The 19,530-nt window shown below is 36.1% G+C and overlaps 1 protein-coding gene across 1 annotated transcript; it reads left to right on the forward strand.

Annotated features, from left to right (window-relative positions):
* Window positions 1-6,481: 6,481 nt before the first annotated feature.
* LOC132914108 (alpha-glucosidase-like) lies at window positions 6,482-8,375 on the forward strand. Its single transcript, XM_060972939.1, has one exon. The coding sequence runs from the start codon at window positions 6,545-6,547 to the stop codon at window positions 8,267-8,269; it is 1,725 nt and encodes a 574-aa protein (XP_060828922.1). The 5' UTR covers window positions 6,482-6,544; the 3' UTR covers window positions 8,270-8,375.
* The last annotated feature ends 11,155 nt before the right edge of the window (window positions 8,376-19,530 follow it).

Raw genomic sequence — 19,530 nt, forward strand, 5'->3', positions numbered from 1 at the left:
CGAATATACGACTAAGAAACAAGGAAAGCAATTGAGTTAAAGCAAAATACCTCACAGAATTCATATTTAGACAGATCTATTTAAAAAAATAGAAATAAATTTAATTCTCATAATGTAGTGCTTGACTCGTTTGAACTAATCGGCAAAGGAAGGGAGTTGTTTCGCGAGCGCAGGCTCGAGTTAAATAGATAACTCAGTACCTTAATTCCTTTTTTTTTTATAGTTTATTTTGGTTTTTTACAATTTGTCCTGAAGGACATTTGGTAAAGTATTATATCTTAGATATTGGGAATAAAAAAATAAAAATAAAATATAGCATGTGGCTGCCTACCCTCAGCGGGGTGCCATCTTCGTCTTTGCTAGGTTATATCTTGTATGAGGTCTATTGGGTGTTTCCTTCTTAGTCTTCTTGCGATATTTGTTGTGTTGTTCGTTTCCGCTGCCAGCTGGTTCGGGTGTGATTCTATTCTTTCTCGGTATCCTTTTGCGAGTTTGGTAATCTCCTCCTTGACCGTTGGTATTCCCAGGTCTTTCCGTATATCCACGTTTCTAACGTACCACGGGGCGTTTACCATTGTTCTAAGGATTTTGGCTTGGATTGTTTCTATTTTGTTTATGTGGCTCATTGCTGCTGTTCCCCATAGTGGAATTCCGTATGTTCAGATTGGCTTTATGATTATTTTGTATATTTTCAGTTTGTTTTCTGTGCTTAGTTTGGATTTTCGGCTTGATAGCCAGTGCATTTGTCTCCTTGCTATCTGTATCTTGTCTATTATTGATTTGATGTGCTGTTTCCATGTGAAGTGTGTATCTATGTGAAGTCCAAGGTATTTGACTTGCCTTGTTTGTGTTATTTGCGTGCCGTTCAGGAAGATGTTTGGTGTTAACTGTTTTCTCAATGTGAATGTGATGTGGTTGCATTTGTTAGGGTTAGCTTTGATTTGTTTGTCCTGTAGCCACTTTTCTATTTTTGTGATGTGCTCTTGTAGTATTGTGGCTGCTGTTACAGGGTTAGTGTGCCTGACTAGCACGGCTGTGTCGTCCGCGAATGTCAGTATTTTGCTATTGGTAGTTGTAGGAATGTTGGCCGTGTATAGTGTGTATAGTATGGGTCCTAGGACGCTTCCTTGTGGAACACCTGCTTTGATGTCTTTTGCTTCGGAGTGTGCGTCCTTGATTTTTACTGTGAAGGTTCTGTTGCTTATGTATGATTTTATTATTTGGTATATTTTTTCCGGGAATTGTTTCTTGATTGTTTGTATTAGGCTTTCGTGGTTTATTTTGTCGAAAGCTTTCTCTATGTCCATGAATAGGGCTGTACAATATTGTTTGTTTTCTATTGTGTGTATTATTTCGTTGACAAGCCTGTGCATTTGTTCTATGGTGGAGTGTTTATTTCTGAATCCAAATTGATGGTCTGGTATTAGTTTTTCCTTCTCTATTATTGGTTTTAGTCGGGCGTATATTACTTTTTCTAGTATTTTGGAGAGCACGGGGAGTAGTGATATTGGTCTGTAGGATGTTGCTTCATGTGGGTCTTTGCCTGGTTTGGGTAACATTATGATTTGTACCTGTTTCCATAATGTAGGATAATATTGTATTCTTAGTATTGCATTGAATATTATTGTAATTAGCCGTATCGCTTTTGGAGGGAGGTTTTTCAATATTTTGCCATTGATTAGATCGATTTCTGGTGTTTTGTTGTTTTTTGTTTTTTCTATTGTGTTTCTTATTTCTTGTGCTGTTGTTTTGGGTATGGTGTATTGCTTGTCGATTGCAGTGCTAGTGGCTATCGCGTCGTCGTCCGTATGGCTATTGTAGTTGCTGTTATTGATGTCGTGTGGTGTAAATGTGTTGCATAGGTGGATGGAAAATTCCTCGGCTTGCTCTTCGTTGCTTCTTGCCCATGTGTTGTCTGCTTTTCTGATTGCTGGGGCTGGTTTTATCGCCTTCTTTATTTTTTTTTGTGGCTTTCCATAGTGAGTAGTTGTAGTTCTCGTGTGCAGATAGTGACTCTATGAACTTTGTGAATTCGTTGTTGTTGTGCTCTTTTATTTTGTTTTTTATTTCCTTTGCGAGTTTGTTTAGGTGTTTTTTGTTTTCTTTTGTTCTATGTTTTTGCCAATTTGGTTTCGCTTTTCTTTTTTCGCTAATTTTTTCGAGGATGTCTGGTGGAATTAGTTTTATTTGTCTAATGGTAGATTCGGGTTTAGTGGTTGCTCGTGCTGCTTCTTGTATAGTTTCTCTAAGTGTTGTTACAGCTTGTTCGATGTGTTCGGGCGTTTTCAATGGGATGTTGCAGTTGATTTTGCTCTCGATTATTTCTTTGAAGGTTTGCCAATTGGTGGATTTATTGCATAGTGTTTCTGGGTTGTTGCAGAGTATTGGCTTGTTTCTGTATGTAATTATTATGGGTGTATGGTCGGAGCTAAGCTCGAGGCTGGGTGCTATATTTATTTTATTTCCATTTAGTCCGTTTGTGACTGCAAAGTCGAGTAGGTCAGGGATTTTGCTCAGGCCTGTCGATCTTCCTGTGGATAATATATTGAGATTGTCTTTCCTGATGTGTTTTTCCAGGGTTCTACCTCGAGGTGTAGTGATTCTTGATCACTATGTTGTGAGCTTTGAGTTGTAGTCTCCTGCTGCGATAAACTTGTCGCCTAGTTGTTGGAAGTATTCTTCCCACATTTGTATTGTAATTTTGTGTCGCGGTGGTGCATATACTGCTGACAGCTGTAGACGGTTGCTGCTAGTTTGTACGGTAACGGTAGTTGCTTGTATGTGTTCTTTACTAACTTGGCTGTGTAGGTGGTGTTTAATGTCGTTTCTTATTATCACTGCGGTTCCTCCGTGTGCTTTTCCTGAGGGGTGCTTGGTATCGTATATGGTATAGTGCGGTATTTTTGTGTAGCTTTTTGTTGTGAAATGCGTCTCTGATACGAGTAGTATGTCTATATTGTTGTGGTATAGGAATGCTTTGGTTTCAATGGCCCTTTGTTGTAGGCCGTTAGAGTTCCAGGCAGCTATTTTTAGTATGTCCGTTTTTACTTTTTGCTTAGTATGTTTGTTAACAGTTGTAACATAGCTGTAATTTGTTGCGTTTGCTGTTTGAGTACTGCGTTTTGTTCGCTTATTATTTTTGTTATCATTCCGGTGTTTTTAATGGATTGCTTTAGTAGTTCTGTGATTTCTGTAGCGTCATTGGTGTTATTTCCTTTGTTACTTGACTGCCTGTAACTTGTAACAGTTACTTTGTTACTGTAGCCTGAAACAGTTTACGTTGGAGTATTTTTCTGGCTGGGCAGCCTTTGTAGCTAGCTGGGTGGTTTCCGCTGCAGTTTAGTAGCACTTTGCTTCGTTTATTTTTCCCGTGTATGAGCAGTACGTTGTCAAGTGCTTTTCTGCGCATTTGACACACACCGGGTTTCTGTTGCAGTAGTTTTTTGTGTGTACATATTGTTGACACCGCATGCATTGTGGTATGTCTTTTTTGTGACTGGGTGGTTCGACTGTTATTATTGTGTTTAGGATTTGTTTTATTTCGAAAATTTCCTTGTTATTGTTATTCGGTTCGAGTTCAATTAGGAATGGCGGTAGTGGTTGTTTGGTATCAAATCTTGTTATGTCAGTTACTACCCTTACCTAGTGTCCGATTATGGCTAGTTCCTCACATATGTTGCTTGTATTTGTCCTTGGGTGTAATCCTCTGATTACTGCTTTGTAACTTTTATCCGTTTTAAGCTGGTAAGTATGGTATCCAGCGTTTTTTTCCTTTAGCACCTTTACCACTTTTTTGTAGGTTTCTGGGGTGTTGGTTTGCACTTTTATTTGATCTGATTTTAATTGTTTGATGTTGTAATTGTCTTTGCCTGCCGTGTTGTTTAGCAGTTCGAGGAGGGGGTCTATTATCTGCGCGTCGATGTAAATTGGCGTTGGTTTGGTGTTGTGTGTTGTCGGTTTTTCCGTTGTGTCTGGTTTCTTCTCTTGTGGCAGTGCGCTGAAGGGATTTTGTAGAGGAATTTCCTGGAGCCATTGCTTTCTTTCTGTTTCTGCAGCTCTCCTAGTATTTGTGTTTGTTGTTAGTTTTCTTCTTTTGCTGGGAGTTACGACCTTCCAGCTTTCGTCTTGTTGTGTTAGATCGTTGTTGGTGGTGTTTCTCTCTTCGCTCATTTGAATGATTTCCATTTCGGTTTCTGTGCATTCTTGAACGTCCATGGTTTTGTTTATGGCGTATGTTTAGCCGTTGTTCGATATCCTGAGCGGTGGCATCCGTTGCATTACTTTGCTTTCCCCGCTTTTCAGACTTTCGGGGGCACTGTTTTTCACGTCCGATTTCGACGGAGAGACCTCTCCGGGCACCAGACACGTCTGCACTCTTCAGCAATCGAAAGGGAACTGATAGAGAAATTTTATACAATAATATATCCACCGCGAATAGTCCAAGTAAGCATTCAACCTAGACGCAGTTCATGCAATAACATAAACAGGATTCTAAGGAGACTAAAGCAAGGAAGTCACCAGGACCAGACGGCATACCAAAAAAGTTCCTCAATAGAACTGGGTCTTTTCTAGTTTTTAAGGTGGGACAGGAAGAAAATATTCGGCAAGGTTATGAATAATTGAAATATATCAGGTAGTTTATGTGAATTTGGACTATTAATTTGTTATAAATTTACTATAAATTTAAAAAAAGGAGTATCAATGACTTTCGGAATTACAGGGATATAACTCTGGCAAACACCTCTTGGAACATCTTTATAGCAATTCTAGTCAATAGGAATATAGATTGCATCTTTGTTTCGAATGTTAAAATTTCGATGGTCCTGGCGGAAAAAGGAGGAAATTAATAGCAGCTTTTATAAACTTCAGAAGTCAGTAGTGCACCCACTCTGTCAGAAACTATTTCAAATGGGGCTACATTCACAGTTCGTACAAACTCTGAGAAATCTGTATGAAAGAGCTAAATTGACAGTCAAACTAAAGAAATTGACGTAACACAAGGAGTATCATAGGTGACTCGCTTAGCTTAATTCTTTTTATGCAAAAGTTGCATGATATAGATAGTTTTTTTTTTTTTTTTTTTTTTAGAGAAAGTGAACATCATACAATAATTAAAGAAATGGAATTATTACTGTTTGCGGACGATATTATACTGTTGATAAATAACGTAGATCTACAAGACAAACTTGAATTCTTATCAAAATACTGTATAATAAGAAATCTAAAGGTAAACATAGAAAATCTAAAATACTGATATTTCAGAAAACAGAGACGAAGGACAAGTGTAAGGAATTTAAGTATAGAGATTGTAAATTTGAGATAATAAAAGAATTATATCCATTTGGGAGTACCTTTTTAGTACATCGGGGTTGTTTAGTCAGACATTTAACTGCTTTGTAAGTAAAGGTAAAATAGCTTTAAGTATGGTACGGAAACTGATGGTGGGAGCGAAAATGGGAGACTTCGTACTCTCTGACACTATAGTGGCAGCTACAGTGTTATATGCATGCGGTAATTGAGAAATTGGGCAAGGTGCAACGATTGAGAAAATCCGGTCGCGTTGTTTTGCATGATGGCCATGTTCTATTTCAGCGATGCGTAACACTAAAACAGTACATAACAGAAAACATTCAAGCGACCAATCCGATCGATGACCGAGCTGAATTGATCGGTACAAAAATTGGTTGTAACTCGTTTTTTCGTTCGAATGCGATATCATTGAAATTTTATGAGTACTGACAGTAGGTGGGTGCCTTGGTTGATTACCTTTACGTGAAAATTTCAATATTATGGAGAGTTGAAATTTTAATAAACCGTTTCGAATTCATTGCATGGATCCAAAAATAAAACGGGGCAATGTCATACTCTAATTGTTAAAAAAAAAGGAAAAAAAATAGATAAATCCTTTCATCTTCTGATTTGAAATACTTTCGACCGACTATTTATTTCATTGTAAATAACACTTATCGCTGGTTCAACTGTTTTTCTTTCCACTTCGATTATATAGGATTGTTATCGGTAATAAAGTTAACCCTGCTTCCAATGCGATGTATAAAAACAGCTTTCACATAGAGGTTTCAATCTATTGTGACCTATTGCATTCTATACAATATTATATCATTCTTTCTTCTTTATCTATCATCTTTCATCAAATATTTCTATTTGAAACTGAAATTAACATTGTTTGGTTCCAGAAGTTCCGTACAATATACTTCACTTATAGAAAAAAACTTGTGATCCCTCGCGAGCATTCAGTTTATTTAAACTATCGAATGCGAAAAAAAAACAATTTTGATATAAAAAATTTCTTTCCAAAGAAGCATCAGATAGCAAAAAATAAATTGATACACGGTGCATGATAATATTCGAGTACCTAACTATCTTCTCGTTATCGTTGACACTTATTCGAAACGAACTTATCTTTTATTAACTAAATGAAAGAAATTTAATAAACAGATAATCGAGGCATACATGTAAAGAGATAATCGATAACGTCGCGTTTTATAAATAGTCGACCGTGTTTCTCTTGGTTCAGTAATCCATCATGTTTCGACTAACGATTGCAACGTGTTCCTTGCTGTTCGCGCTAAGCGCGGGAGTAGATGTGGATTGGTACAAAAATATCATCGTGTACCAAGTCTACCCGAGGAGTTTCAAAGACAGCAACGGAGATGGTATCGGTGACCTGAATGGTATCACCAGCAAACTGGAGCACATTAAGGACATTGGTGCTAAGGTCGTCTGGCTATCGCCAATCTACAGGAGTCCACAAGTTGATTTCGGTTACGATATCTCCAACTTTACAGACATTGATCCAGATTATGGAACTTTAGCGGATTTCGACAAATTGGTAACTAAGGCTAAGTCCCTCGGGCTCAAAGTGATCATGGACTTCGTGCCTAATCATAGCTCTAACGACCATCCCTGGTTTAAAAAGAGTATTCAAAGGATCAAGCCGTACGATGAATACTACGTCTGGCACGATGGCAGAATCGTAAATGGCACCAGACTGCCGCCAAATAACTGGTTGAGCAACTTCCAGGGATCGGCCTGGCAGTGGAACGACGTCCGCAAGCAGTACTACCTACATCAGTTTGCTGCAGGTCAGCCAGATTTGAATTATCGCAATCAGGCTTTAGACCAGGAAATGAAAAACGTGTTGACTTTCTGGATGAATCGCGGGGTCGATGGTTTCCGCATTGACGCTATCAATCATATGTTCGAGGACGCCAAGTTCCGGGACGAGCCGAGCGCAAACGCGACCGATGTCCCTAAAGACGATTACGATAGTCTGGTGCATATTTATACGAAAGATCAGAATGAGACTTACGAGACGCTTCGGAGCTGGAGGGAACTGATGGATGAATACTCCAACCGTACTCGATCCGATCCAAAGTTGATTCTCACGGAAGCGTACACCACTCATGACCTAACTACTAAATTCTACAATGCTGGCTCCAATGTTCCCTTCAACTTTATGTTTATTAGAGAGCTGAACAACGAATCTACCGCAATGGACTTTAAAAATCTGATAGACAGGTGGGTCAATACCGTGCCTCGAGGTAGCGTGCCGAACTGGGTCGTGGGCAACCACGATAATCATCGTGTGGCCTCGAGATTCGGAACTCGACGAGCTGATGAGATTACCGAAATGGCGCTGCTCCTACCTGGCATAGCAGTTGTTTACAACGGTGATGAAATCGGAATGATAGACAGACAATTCACGTACGCCGAGACTGTCGATCCAGCTGGTTGCAACGCTGGTCCCGCCAGATACTTTCTGAAATCCAGAGATCCCGAAAGAACACCGTACCAATGGGACAACAGCACCAGCGCTGGATTCTCCACCAGTACGAAAACCTGGCTGCCCGTGCATCCAAATTACAAGACCCTGAACCTGGAAGCTCAGAAGGAGCTATATTACTCTCACTACCAGGTATTCAAAAGTGTGATGAGCGTGAAAAGGCGACCAGTGATAGCACACGGTTCTTTAAACGTTACCGTATACGACCAAAGGGTTTTGAGTATTACTCGCACTCTAGGAAATGACACTGTAATTGTTATGTTTAATTTTGCCAATGTACCTGTCACCGTAAATGCTAGAGCTGTCCTGCCACTTTCTCCCACTCTGATAGTTCATACCGTCAGCGTTGGTCCCAATCTTCGTCCAGGTACCACCGTCTTCACAAATTCGATAACTATTCCTGGATCTGCTACTGTCATGTATACTACTCCTAATATATTTTGGTCAAAGGATGAGTATGTTTGATTTGCATTTCTTTACACGGTTTTAGCATTGCTGAAGAGTCAGTGCAGTGTTATTAATGTAGAAGCGATCTAACTTCAATAAATCTTATTATATCTTATAATCTAAATTTTATGGTTTTGGTTTTATAATTGTAATTATACAATTATAAAAATTATTCCTTTATCCTTCTTTTAAATTTACTTCGGTGTTTTCTTCTAGTGATTTTTCCATTTCTAAGTAGAATTATTTGTCGATAGTTCACTATTCAAAGTAGACAATAAACTTTCGACGCTTTCGTGCAGCTCTTATGAAAATTTAAGGATCCTCCAGAGGCACAAGTAGTGAACTTCTATATTATTATTATTTTCGCCAGAAATGGCAAAACTGTGCTGATATTAAATGCAAAATCCTGTTAATACGATCACTGTTGTTTAAAACAAAGTGGTTAATTATACATTACAATTTTTATCGCATCGCGCATCGTCGGTGTTGAACATTTGTTCGATTAAAAAACTTAATCTCTACCTATGTATGGAATATTGAGATGCGCGATTTTTTACCACGTATCTAATAAATATTCTAATAAATAAATCAACGAGTACATGTTAAAAGCGCGACAAATTACTTTGGTTTCGGGTTGTTATTCAACTGAATTGCAAATTTATTTGAATTTCAAATAACCACGCTCGTTGGAGAAAAATGTCACTACACAATAAATTTAGACTTGCTCGCGAGCTCTGATTGAAAATAATTGATTAGAAACGTAGCTGGTCGCGAATGTTTCCTATCGAATTTTCTACATCGTGAATTATAGAAGAATCGAATGCGATTAAAATAGACTTTCGCTATTCTATTTCGTTTACAGATTTCCTCAGATATGAAGAAAAAGCATTACGGCTACTGATTCATAACCCGTCAATCAATTGTCCATTTACGGATTTAATGTGATTGAATTATTTGCCGCAGAAGAACTCGTTCATGAATTTTCGAATGTTCATAAAATAATTACAGTGATATTGAATATATTTTTAAGCCATGATGTTCGTGGTAAGGAACTATCACAGTAGAAATCGGTAGAAATCACTTCTGAAAATCGTTATCTCCGAATGTTTCTCCCTTTAAACGTTCGTGCACTTTTAAATCGTATCTTTTTACGTAGTTAGTAATTCCATCAAGCAGATAGCTGTAAAAAGAAAGTAGAGAGCATTATTTAATCGTTCTCTGGAAAACACAGCGAGCGAGAGGGAGTGGATGTGAGATCCGGTGAGAGGCAGCGTACAATCGGAAGTTGTATACACATACAAGCGCCTGTAGGCAACCTCCAGTGTACAGCATCGCGGCGCTGCACCAATCACGCTGAATGCACATTGTTCAGTTTATCCTCCTGTATCTTATCATTATTTCTCTTCCTCTTTTAGACATCGCCCAGACACTTGGAAGAGATGCACCCTCAGAAATTATATGTCGCAATCATCGTAGCGTGATTCTATACCTCTGAATCGGTATAGATTTGAAATTTAAGGTCAAACTTGGTCGCATCGTATTCTGCTCGCTACGGGGACCACTTTTATCAAGAGAACCATAGGTGGAAATTCAATCTTTGTTTTTTAATAATGATGTTAACGTTTCAATAGTTCTTGCAGCTATTTTACTTATGATATGAATATATTCACAAAGAAAATATACAATATAAATATTATGCTATTGACTATAATATGAGCACTATAATATGAGTTGATAAAACAGCAAAAAGCTACGCAATAGCTCAGGAAATATTAGAGGGTCACTATTAAATAGAAAGTCCAGATTGATGCGATTGGCTAGACCAACGATTTGGTGACCAAGAGGTAATACTGCGCATTCTCGTATCAACAAGAAACTAAAATTTCAAGAAACTATTAACTATTTGCGTTATATATCGTTCAAATGTAAGTAATTTGCATCATAACACTAGGTGGCTGATGATGCGGATATCAACAACAGAACAATATATCACTACTGAAGTACTCTTTACAAGCTGCAGTGAGTTATCAGAAACACAGCACAGCCATTGAACTATGAAATCACATTATAAAGCACATCAAAGATAAAATAGATGCAAAAGCTAAATTGAATAGATGAGAAGCTATTGAAAGTTAAATTTTCAAATGAACTCCGTTTCATGAACTCCGGTTCCATGCAAGTATAATAAAATTTGAATTCCAGGGTCAATTTTACGGCACCCTTTTCAGCCAGTCATTGCTGACATTCCATCGTTCATACAGCAATCTGTATTAAATATTTTGACAGTGAACATCCTGCAAGTATCATCTTACTTGTTACGCGGTAACTCATGAAGACTCTTAATTAATTCTTTCAACGCCTATTTCCTTCCTTCCATTTCACGAACTCTGAATTTTCGTGGAGACCTTATACTGTTTCAAAAGATTTCCCTGCGATGGAATTCTCCTTCACTATTTTCCTTTTCCTTTTTTGCTTTGCCTTTAATTACATCGCTCAAAGGAGGAAAAGAAAAAGGAGAAAGTTGCATGGAGAAGAGTTTCGTGCGTTTCACAAAACTCACGTGAAAATCATGCGTACACCGAGGTACTCGCTTGTGCTTTAATTAATTCGTTAGGAAAGACAATCGTATTTTAAGAGCGACGTTGTCATAACCAACGGCTATGGTTATCAGACGATGAATGTTGATTGGTTAAGAGGGGCTGCATTATCAAAAATCGAGATACATAACGAGCGAACTTAACTTAAATACAATTAAACTCACCCCTGTTCGACGCGGGAATTCTATTCTATTCTGACAATCCTTGACTGGTTAAACGAACCTCGTTGCCCGATGCATAGCCGGTATACAGTATATGGTACGTTAACGTAACACATAACCTCAAAATATTCTTTACGCTCTAACTACTAAAACAAATATTTCCGGTTTTAACAAATTCTTAAAATATTAAAATTTACAGTTAATACTTTCATACTCGATATACTATATACTATACGCAACATACAGCAAGTGATAAATGTACTTCCCTTTGATAAAACGGTATCGGAAAAGCGAATGAAGTAGTCCTACTGTCACGGCTCGTGCAGAGCACCGTGAAAGAAATGCGTCGTAAATCGCGAATTACGCGAGCCTCAACTTTAGGCAAATGAAATTAAAAACACAAAACTTAAGGAAAATAAGAAATATGGCACGTACAAATATTTTAATATCGTAACAAATCAATAAACAAGTACACAACATTGTTGTTGAACAAAATTAAAATCTAAGAATATAGAAATAGAAACAAGGAACAATAAGATGTCTACTGATACGCGCTGCATTGCGCGCGCCCTCCCACCACAATACACAGTGCAATAAGCAGATAATAGAAGCTGAGATGCTGCGATCCTCTCACACAGCATCTGCAGCGGCAAACAAACTGACACGCGCCAAAGTATGAAGTATCTGCGTCAACAAGGTGACCACGTGTTTAGCAGAGTACGACCTGCCATCAGGAGAAATTAATACAGCATGAAGAATGCAGCAACAAGGACTTTTAGAAAAGGGCAACTTCAATAATAATTCCACGAAAACTACATCAGCTGAAACATTAACATTTCTGAAAGGACACCAGTAGAACCAAAGATTCCAGCGTCCGCAGAAGAAATCACGTACCAAAACTCTGCGCTATCATGGAATAATCCGTCATGTGACATTTGGACATGATAGTCTCATCATAAATAAGTGTAACCATTTAGAGACAGGGAGTTCAGTAAAAATTTTGTAACAGTTCAGTAAAAATTGTCAAAGAGTAGTTCAGTCAATTGGTTTTTAGTTAAAAGTCAGTCAGTTAAAGTCGGTTTTTAGTTATTGAGTCAGTCATTCAGTTTAGTTATAAAGTCTAATCCAGTCAGTCGATGTTTTGTTGAGAAAGTCTTACAGTCCACTTCAAAATTTGAAACAGTTCAGTTCAGTTAAAAGTTCAAGCAGTTCCGTTAAAATTTATAAGAGTCCAGTTGAAATTTTGTCAAACCGCAATTCAGGTAAAAGTTTGTTATGAGTTCAGTTGTTCAGTTGTCAATTCAGTCTTCCAACAATTATGCTAACTCAGTACGATATTCCACGAGTGCGATCGACCATACGTATAAGCAAGGTGAGAAGTTAAACATTATAACATTTTCTTTCCCGATTTCGGACTTGTACCACTTCATGTATGACTGACATGTACGACTTCAATAAAATTATTCATTGAATATTATTGTCAACAATTAAGCCGATATCAGAAATATTTATTTATTCCAAGAAAAATTTAGTCCTTCCCGTACTAGTACTCTTGCACATAGCGGGTAAGCCGAAACGTGAAATTTTATTTACCAGTTGCATTCATACGCTAGTTAACGCTATCTATACGGTTACATTAACGGATTAAAACATCAAAGATACAACAGTTTGGAAATTCAAAATGGTGCTGCGCTCTAGAAAAGTGCGACAAGTTTTTGAATCGATTCGGTTGTTGCGAAAGTAATTAGAGCACAATCTCCTGGGATATTTGGAATAGTGTCGCGATCTAGAAGAATACGAGAAGTTTCTGAAATCATTCCATTTAATCGTTTGTCTTATTTAAAAAATAACAAATGAAAGTCGAATTAATCCATATAGTTAATTTATTGCAAATATGGTGGTGGCAGCAACCACCGTTTTGACACAAATATAACTTGAGAAATCTAAAATTCGACATCTAAAGTAACACAAAACGGTTACGAATATTGAAGATCAAGACCAGATCGTAACACCTACATTTTAGTGTTTTATGTCATCTTAACCAGCTAGCGGGCGGTTGCGACCTCTTTAAAAAGTGTATACCTAAAATGTATCGTAAAAAGTAAGCGATGACGAATATACTCGTTAAACACTGAGTATTTGTAGTTGTTATAATATAGAATTAAGTTGTAATGAAATGACTGTTTTATTTTTTGATTTTATTACTGCAATTTACTGCAATTGCTAAATTGCAATCTAATCAGCAAATTATAACTACTTTTTACGTATAACGAGTATACTGGCCATAACACAAAATATTGCCATTTCTTTATGACAAGTATACCCATCAAAGCTAACTGGTTAAAAACGCTCAAGAAGATGTATTTCTATTATTAACAGTTAAGAACAATTATTTTTACAGGTTTAAAAAGTTCGGTTTTGTAAGAGTTAAGATTCAATTGCAATTGTATCACTTTATACATGTACTTCATTGTCTTGCTTTAAACCGCAATTCTTAATCAGCTTTTATTCTATTATTTATTAGAACGATTACGGAACGGAGTACGTTCACTAGTGCGTTTCTAAGGATTCAGTGATTGATTCCATCGGTGGGAATGTCGATGGAGTATATTGGTTTTCCCGATCGGGAATATATTCGGCTCAAATCCAATTACCCTGAATATCGACGAATCACAAATATTTATGACATCAGAGCGAATTAAACGAGCGTTTGAAAAGTGAGGCGACGATAATGAGTAGCGTGGGAAAATACGTTTCTGAAGAAACGCGTGAAGAATTAGTATTCTTGACGCGAATGAAGTTCCCACTTTTACGTTAGACCAGCGCGGTGGCCAATTTGATTATCTGCATCGCATAGCCGTCGGTGCGCATTTTCAGATCGTCGCCCCCGATAATTCGCCTTGCGTTCTCGCGTTTTTTATTGCTTCTTGATTGCCTACCACCGCACACTATCCATCCCATTAGAGAATCATCCGCGTTTTCGCGATGATGCGTTTTTTCCTTTGAGTACTCTTCTCTTTGAACTTCCATCGATCGAAGCTTGGTTTAGTTATCGCGAAATCGCGCGCAGCATTCTTCTTCTTAATTTAGACTCGTTCATCGAGATTACCCATTCCGCGGATGGAGCAATCAGTTCCTCAAGATGAGGAAACAATCATACAACGTTGTTGACAGAGAGGCGGCGAAAATCTGGGCATCGACGGGTGCATCGAGCGGGTCAAACGGGAAATGCTTCAACAAAATTCAGAGAAACCTGGCTTCCCTCCGGAAGGAAACCTGTCTAAGTACCTCTTAAATTCTAGTAAACGTCAATGCGCCTAATACACTAGCCGTTATTTATCAGTTAACTTCTCATTGTGGTCGACACCTCCCTGACAATATCGCTTAGTTAAACAAAAAACGCGAGAGGAAATTAAAAATTGAGCTCGAGAGAAAACTACCGTTCTGAGGAAATATATCTCTGAACTTCTTTCGTTTGACACAGTAGGGAAGCTTGGTTCGGGAAGTTTTAATGATTCCTACCAAACTGTTCTCTTATACGACAGGGAAACACTTCAGAATACTGATGCACTCTAGGTTCGATCTTGTTCAAAAAGTTTCTGTTGAAGTGTGGCCCCTTAAAGGATATACGCGGAGTTCCGTTTATTGCGAGGATTAATTGATCAGCTGTAAGTGTCAGAACATCTGCTGATATCCATTATAAATCGAATGTTTTTATTAGTATTTTATAATTATATTTACTTAAGATTTTGTAATTATTTTACTATAAACTTGTCACCTCATTTCATTTCATTGGCGAACTCTTATTATACGAATTTTTTGTTGCCCGACGAGTTCAGTTAAATGGAGTTCTATTGTAGACATTTTTTGATTTACGTGTTTATTGAGGGAAAATCAGTGAAAAATGATTGCACTGTACGTGAATAAAGCAATGCTCATCATTACTTCTGTTATACTTTATACCTTAACTTGAAATGTGTTTTGTAATTCGTTATTTAATATTAAGCATTACGCATTTTCGGTCTATCAGCTCGAAACAGTTCAATTGTTCATTAATAAATAATTAAATGCAACAATTTTTACCACGGTTTCCATTAGTGACAGTTATCATGGATTTCCTCTTCTACTTTCATTTTTCAATTACGTAAATTATTTTTTACAAGTACTTTGTTTGTAGATATGATTCAGATCGACGCCAAATCTAAATTATTGAAGACTCAACCGCGACAAATACAATAGCTTTTTTCATTTGTAATCAAAGTACTCCGGAGAATTGAAATATCTCATGGATACGCGATAACTAATAAAACGTGTCAGTGGCTTTTGGTGATTTCATCGTGCCTAAACGTTTTTCATTAATAAAATTCGATTTTCCCCCTGTCGTTTACTTGCTTTTCATGTCAACACGCTTTAATTCGTTGCGTACGATACATAAAAGTTGTCACGCATCGTTCAATTCGATCGCTCTTTCATTGAGTCTATTTGCACCGATAAAACGTATCGATATACATAATTACCGTTACAAATTCTGAACATTAAATATGTTAATGTTTAAAAATATAGCATATATATAACATTTCGAAAAGCATTCGAGGCATTTAGTCTCGCAACAGATTGATTATTTTTCAATGTTATTGAATAAATTTCCAAACAAAATATAACCACGACGTTAATTAATACAAGCACGTACATTGTCATAATTAGTCAGCTAATTAAAGATATTCAGTAATTTTCACAGCTAAACGTGGCAAAAAAAAAAATAAAAATAAAAAAAATAAAAAAAACGGAAAGAGAAAGCAAGGTGACGATCATTTCAAACATACCACTTTTAATTCGTCTGTTTGGCCTGTTAGCTTTCTTCTTCTGGGGAAGTTAAGTTGGAGGCTTTACAACTCCCACTAGTTATAATATCGTAAAGTAACTTTGAGTTGTGCTATTACCGTTGCAACGCTATTATGGTGCATCATTCATTGTAATTATTATAAATACGACCGGGATAGCGAATTTCCAATCGAGGACCTTTGCTTTTAAAGTCTCTGTAACGCAGTTGCGGCTGTTTATTGAAACGTCGCTTCGCCGATTGTCTTGCGCGAAGCGCGACCGACCAACTTTTAACAAATTCGTTTCACAACTTCGCTTTTCCTCGTTCCATTACTTTAATCGCAAATCGAGAATGAATGTAATTATGAAATCTGCGCTTTTCTCATTCTGTTTCGGAAGTAATTTTTTAGTTTTTATATAAAAAAATAGAACGAAATATTTTATATATACCGTAAAACTCAAAATTTCTCATAAATACATAAAAAGTGACAGTTTAATTATCAGTTATTTCTGTTCTGAATTAAATATTACTACACTAGATATAGTGATTCTAAAGAAGTGAGAATTATTTGGCAGTGATTCTGTCCACGCACTTTTTCATTTAATTTTTGAATTATAACCAAGCTTCAGGCATTGCTGTAAAAGTGGTCAGACAAATGAATAACTATCTACAGGGGACTGAGATTTCCATAAAAATCTTGACAGTAATCAAATGTATATAAGACTTTCTACCTGAACGAACTAATATTTCCTCATGCTTTTTATCACAAAAGGTTAGTTAAACAAGGATTAGTTTCCTCAAGGATTATTTACAAAATTTGAACATTCAACATCATATATCAATAGTAATTTGTAATCACCTAGATTATAAACAAACGAACTATAATTGTTACTTAACCTTGAAAAAGAAAAAAATATTAGATTAAAAAATTAACCAATACTTATAAATCATAAATGATCTAGCTATCAATTGTGACAATTGTCAGTTTAAACTTAAAAAAGGAAATTATTTAATTTTTAAAGCTAATAAATATTTATTCCTTTTCTCTCTTTACTGTAAACTGAAATAAATAAATTGTATACTTTATTTTCTAATGCTCAGAACTAAATGATAACTTTACTTAAATAATATAAGACATTCTTTAAGTATGCATGTAATATAAATATAATCGACGTATACTTTTATCAAAATCTTGGATACTGGACTTTTATCATATTGCTTGAGAGGTGACTGCGGATTTTGAGATTAAATGTTAAAAGTTCTCAAGAACATTATTATGCAATTCTGCTATATTTGTGTTACATTAAATAAAACTTAATAAAAATAATAAAGATGAAATATAAAGCAAACCAAGAAACTTGAAAGTTGATTGGCTGTAACAGGTGATTGTCAACGCGTCTATAATTTTAACTAGTTAGAAGTGGCCACTTGTTACAAAACATATGAGGTATATTGACGTCACTTAATTACTTTCAACTTTACATTTCTTAATACCATAGATATCACTTTCTTTTTTAGAAATAATTTCACAGATAATGAAATGTAAAAGTGGTGGCAAAGATTGTGGATGTTTTTTGTTAATAAAGTGAAACCGATTAAATTAAAAATAAATGTGAATGATTAGTAGGACTATTATAAAATATATATAAAATGGAAATATTAGTAAATAACCTCAAATCTATTGATTGAACATAGATCGTAGAGTACATGTTGTAGTTTTAGCATGGCAGATGTTTGCGAATTGCTTGTATAAAAGGTAATTTTTGGATATAAATAAGTTAAATTCATAATTCTTCATAACTTGGCTATGAAGTTATAGTTATTATATTTCAAATATAATACAAGTATAATGCAATTTAACATTTTTAAGAATGCTAGAAAGTTAGAGCCACAAAAAGTTCCTATTCCTGTAGAATTAACCATACATGCAAATAGTTGTTAGAAATACGAACAATATTACCATGAATGTATGCATTCGATATGGAAGAGATGGAAGAGATTCGCAATGGAAGAGATTCGAAGCGATGATCGATTAGAGGAATTAGTTTGAAATTCGTTTTAATTGATAACATACAATGGCTAGTATTGCAGCATATACCAGGATAAGATAGTAGGATAAGATCTCTGCACGATACTGTATCGACTCTAATGGAAATGCTACCGCGGTGTTTTTTTCGGTATATTGTTTATTGAGTCGACGAATGGGCTGATATTCACGGCGTTGTCGTTACATAAGCGGTATATATTATTGATAACGCAGTCGTTATCAACGAGATGGTTGAGATCAACGTTATCAAAATGAGACAAAGAAAAGAAAAAACGTAGGAATGTGTCCCCTCATTTCCTGTTTTTCATTTGAAGTCAATATTCAAACAACACTCCATGTGTAACTACGTTGCGATAAATCGCGGAGAAGCTCGAGAAATTTGCTGCAACAAAGTACACACTTGGAAAGTTTTGCTATTGAACCCGTAAATTATATAATAGTCATTTAGTTAATTTGCTTCGATGCATTCGCCAAATTTGCATGTATCAGTTTAATAGCAACAGAAGTCATCGAAGTCGTTTTAAAATTACAAAATAGTCATTAAGGTCGTCGGTATGTAACATCATTCGAAAATCGTCGAAATCGTATCATTAGTGATTGAAGTCACTATTAACTACAAGCATTAAAATTGTCATGTTATCTATTAAAGTTACTTGAAGGCCACGAGGTCATTTCCAATAATGGCAAATGTTTAATAAACGTGTAAATGTTATTATAGATACTTACAATTTTACTTATAATTAGTTGTGAACTATTTAAAAGGAATAAAGGTGATGGATGGGTTCTGCAACATTATTTCTCAATTTATAGTTCTATATAAAACCAATGATAAAATCTATAATAGTCGATATTATATATATTTCAGCTACTGCTTCAATATAATTTAAGAGATAATTCTTGACGCTGAAAGAAGACGAAAATCAAAAACAAAAAAATTGCGTCTTCGGCTTTGTTTTTTATTTATTGGCAATTAAAAATCGACCAAAATATCCCTACACGTGAGCGGGCCTCCTTACACGAACGAAGGGAGGTCAGTTTAAGCAATGGTGTGATCAACGTGTCAAGCGCTTACATGACGTGAATGAAGAAGTGCAGGTTTGCTTTATTATATTTGACATTTACAAAAAGCGATAAGGCCTCACCTTAATAGCGCGTCTCTGGAATCGTGTTAGATTCCTCACGAAAGAATGAATGGATATGCTCCATTGAAATATTCACCATATTAGCTTATTTCGAGAGCTTTTAGTATTTCTATCAGTGAATATATTGTACAATGATAAGACTAAATTTTTATTAGATTAAAAGAGGATTATTAACACATTTTTGTTGTTCTCAAACACATCTTACTCAATACAATGTTAGATCTACAAAAAATACGTAACCTTCAAATCTTTCTTAATTTTGTTGTCTAAACAATTCAATATCTGTAATTTCTATAATAAAAAAATGTAGTGTAAAAGGATAAGTTGATCATAATGAAGGCTAAAACGAATGTGGATAAGATGTATATGGAATATGGAGCTGATGTGGAGAGAAGATAGGAAACGCTTATCAGTAAGTGCCGGTAAGTACAAAAGTGTAGTGCCTCAGGTGGCATAGTATCGTGTTTATACCTTCTGAGATGTTGATAAACGAGGCAAACATTAGATAGC

This window comes from Bombus pascuorum, chromosome 14, assembly GCF_905332965.1.
Source record: "Bombus pascuorum chromosome 14, iyBomPasc1.1, whole genome shotgun sequence".
Classification (NCBI taxonomy): domain Eukaryota; kingdom Metazoa; phylum Arthropoda; class Insecta; order Hymenoptera; family Apidae; genus Bombus; species Bombus pascuorum.

Bases quoted from the DNA above. Each gene is read 5' to 3' on its own strand.
- LOC132914108 (XM_060972939.1), top strand. From the start codon at position 6,545: ATGTTTCGACTAACGATTGCAACGTGTTCCTTGCTGTTCGCGCTAAGC.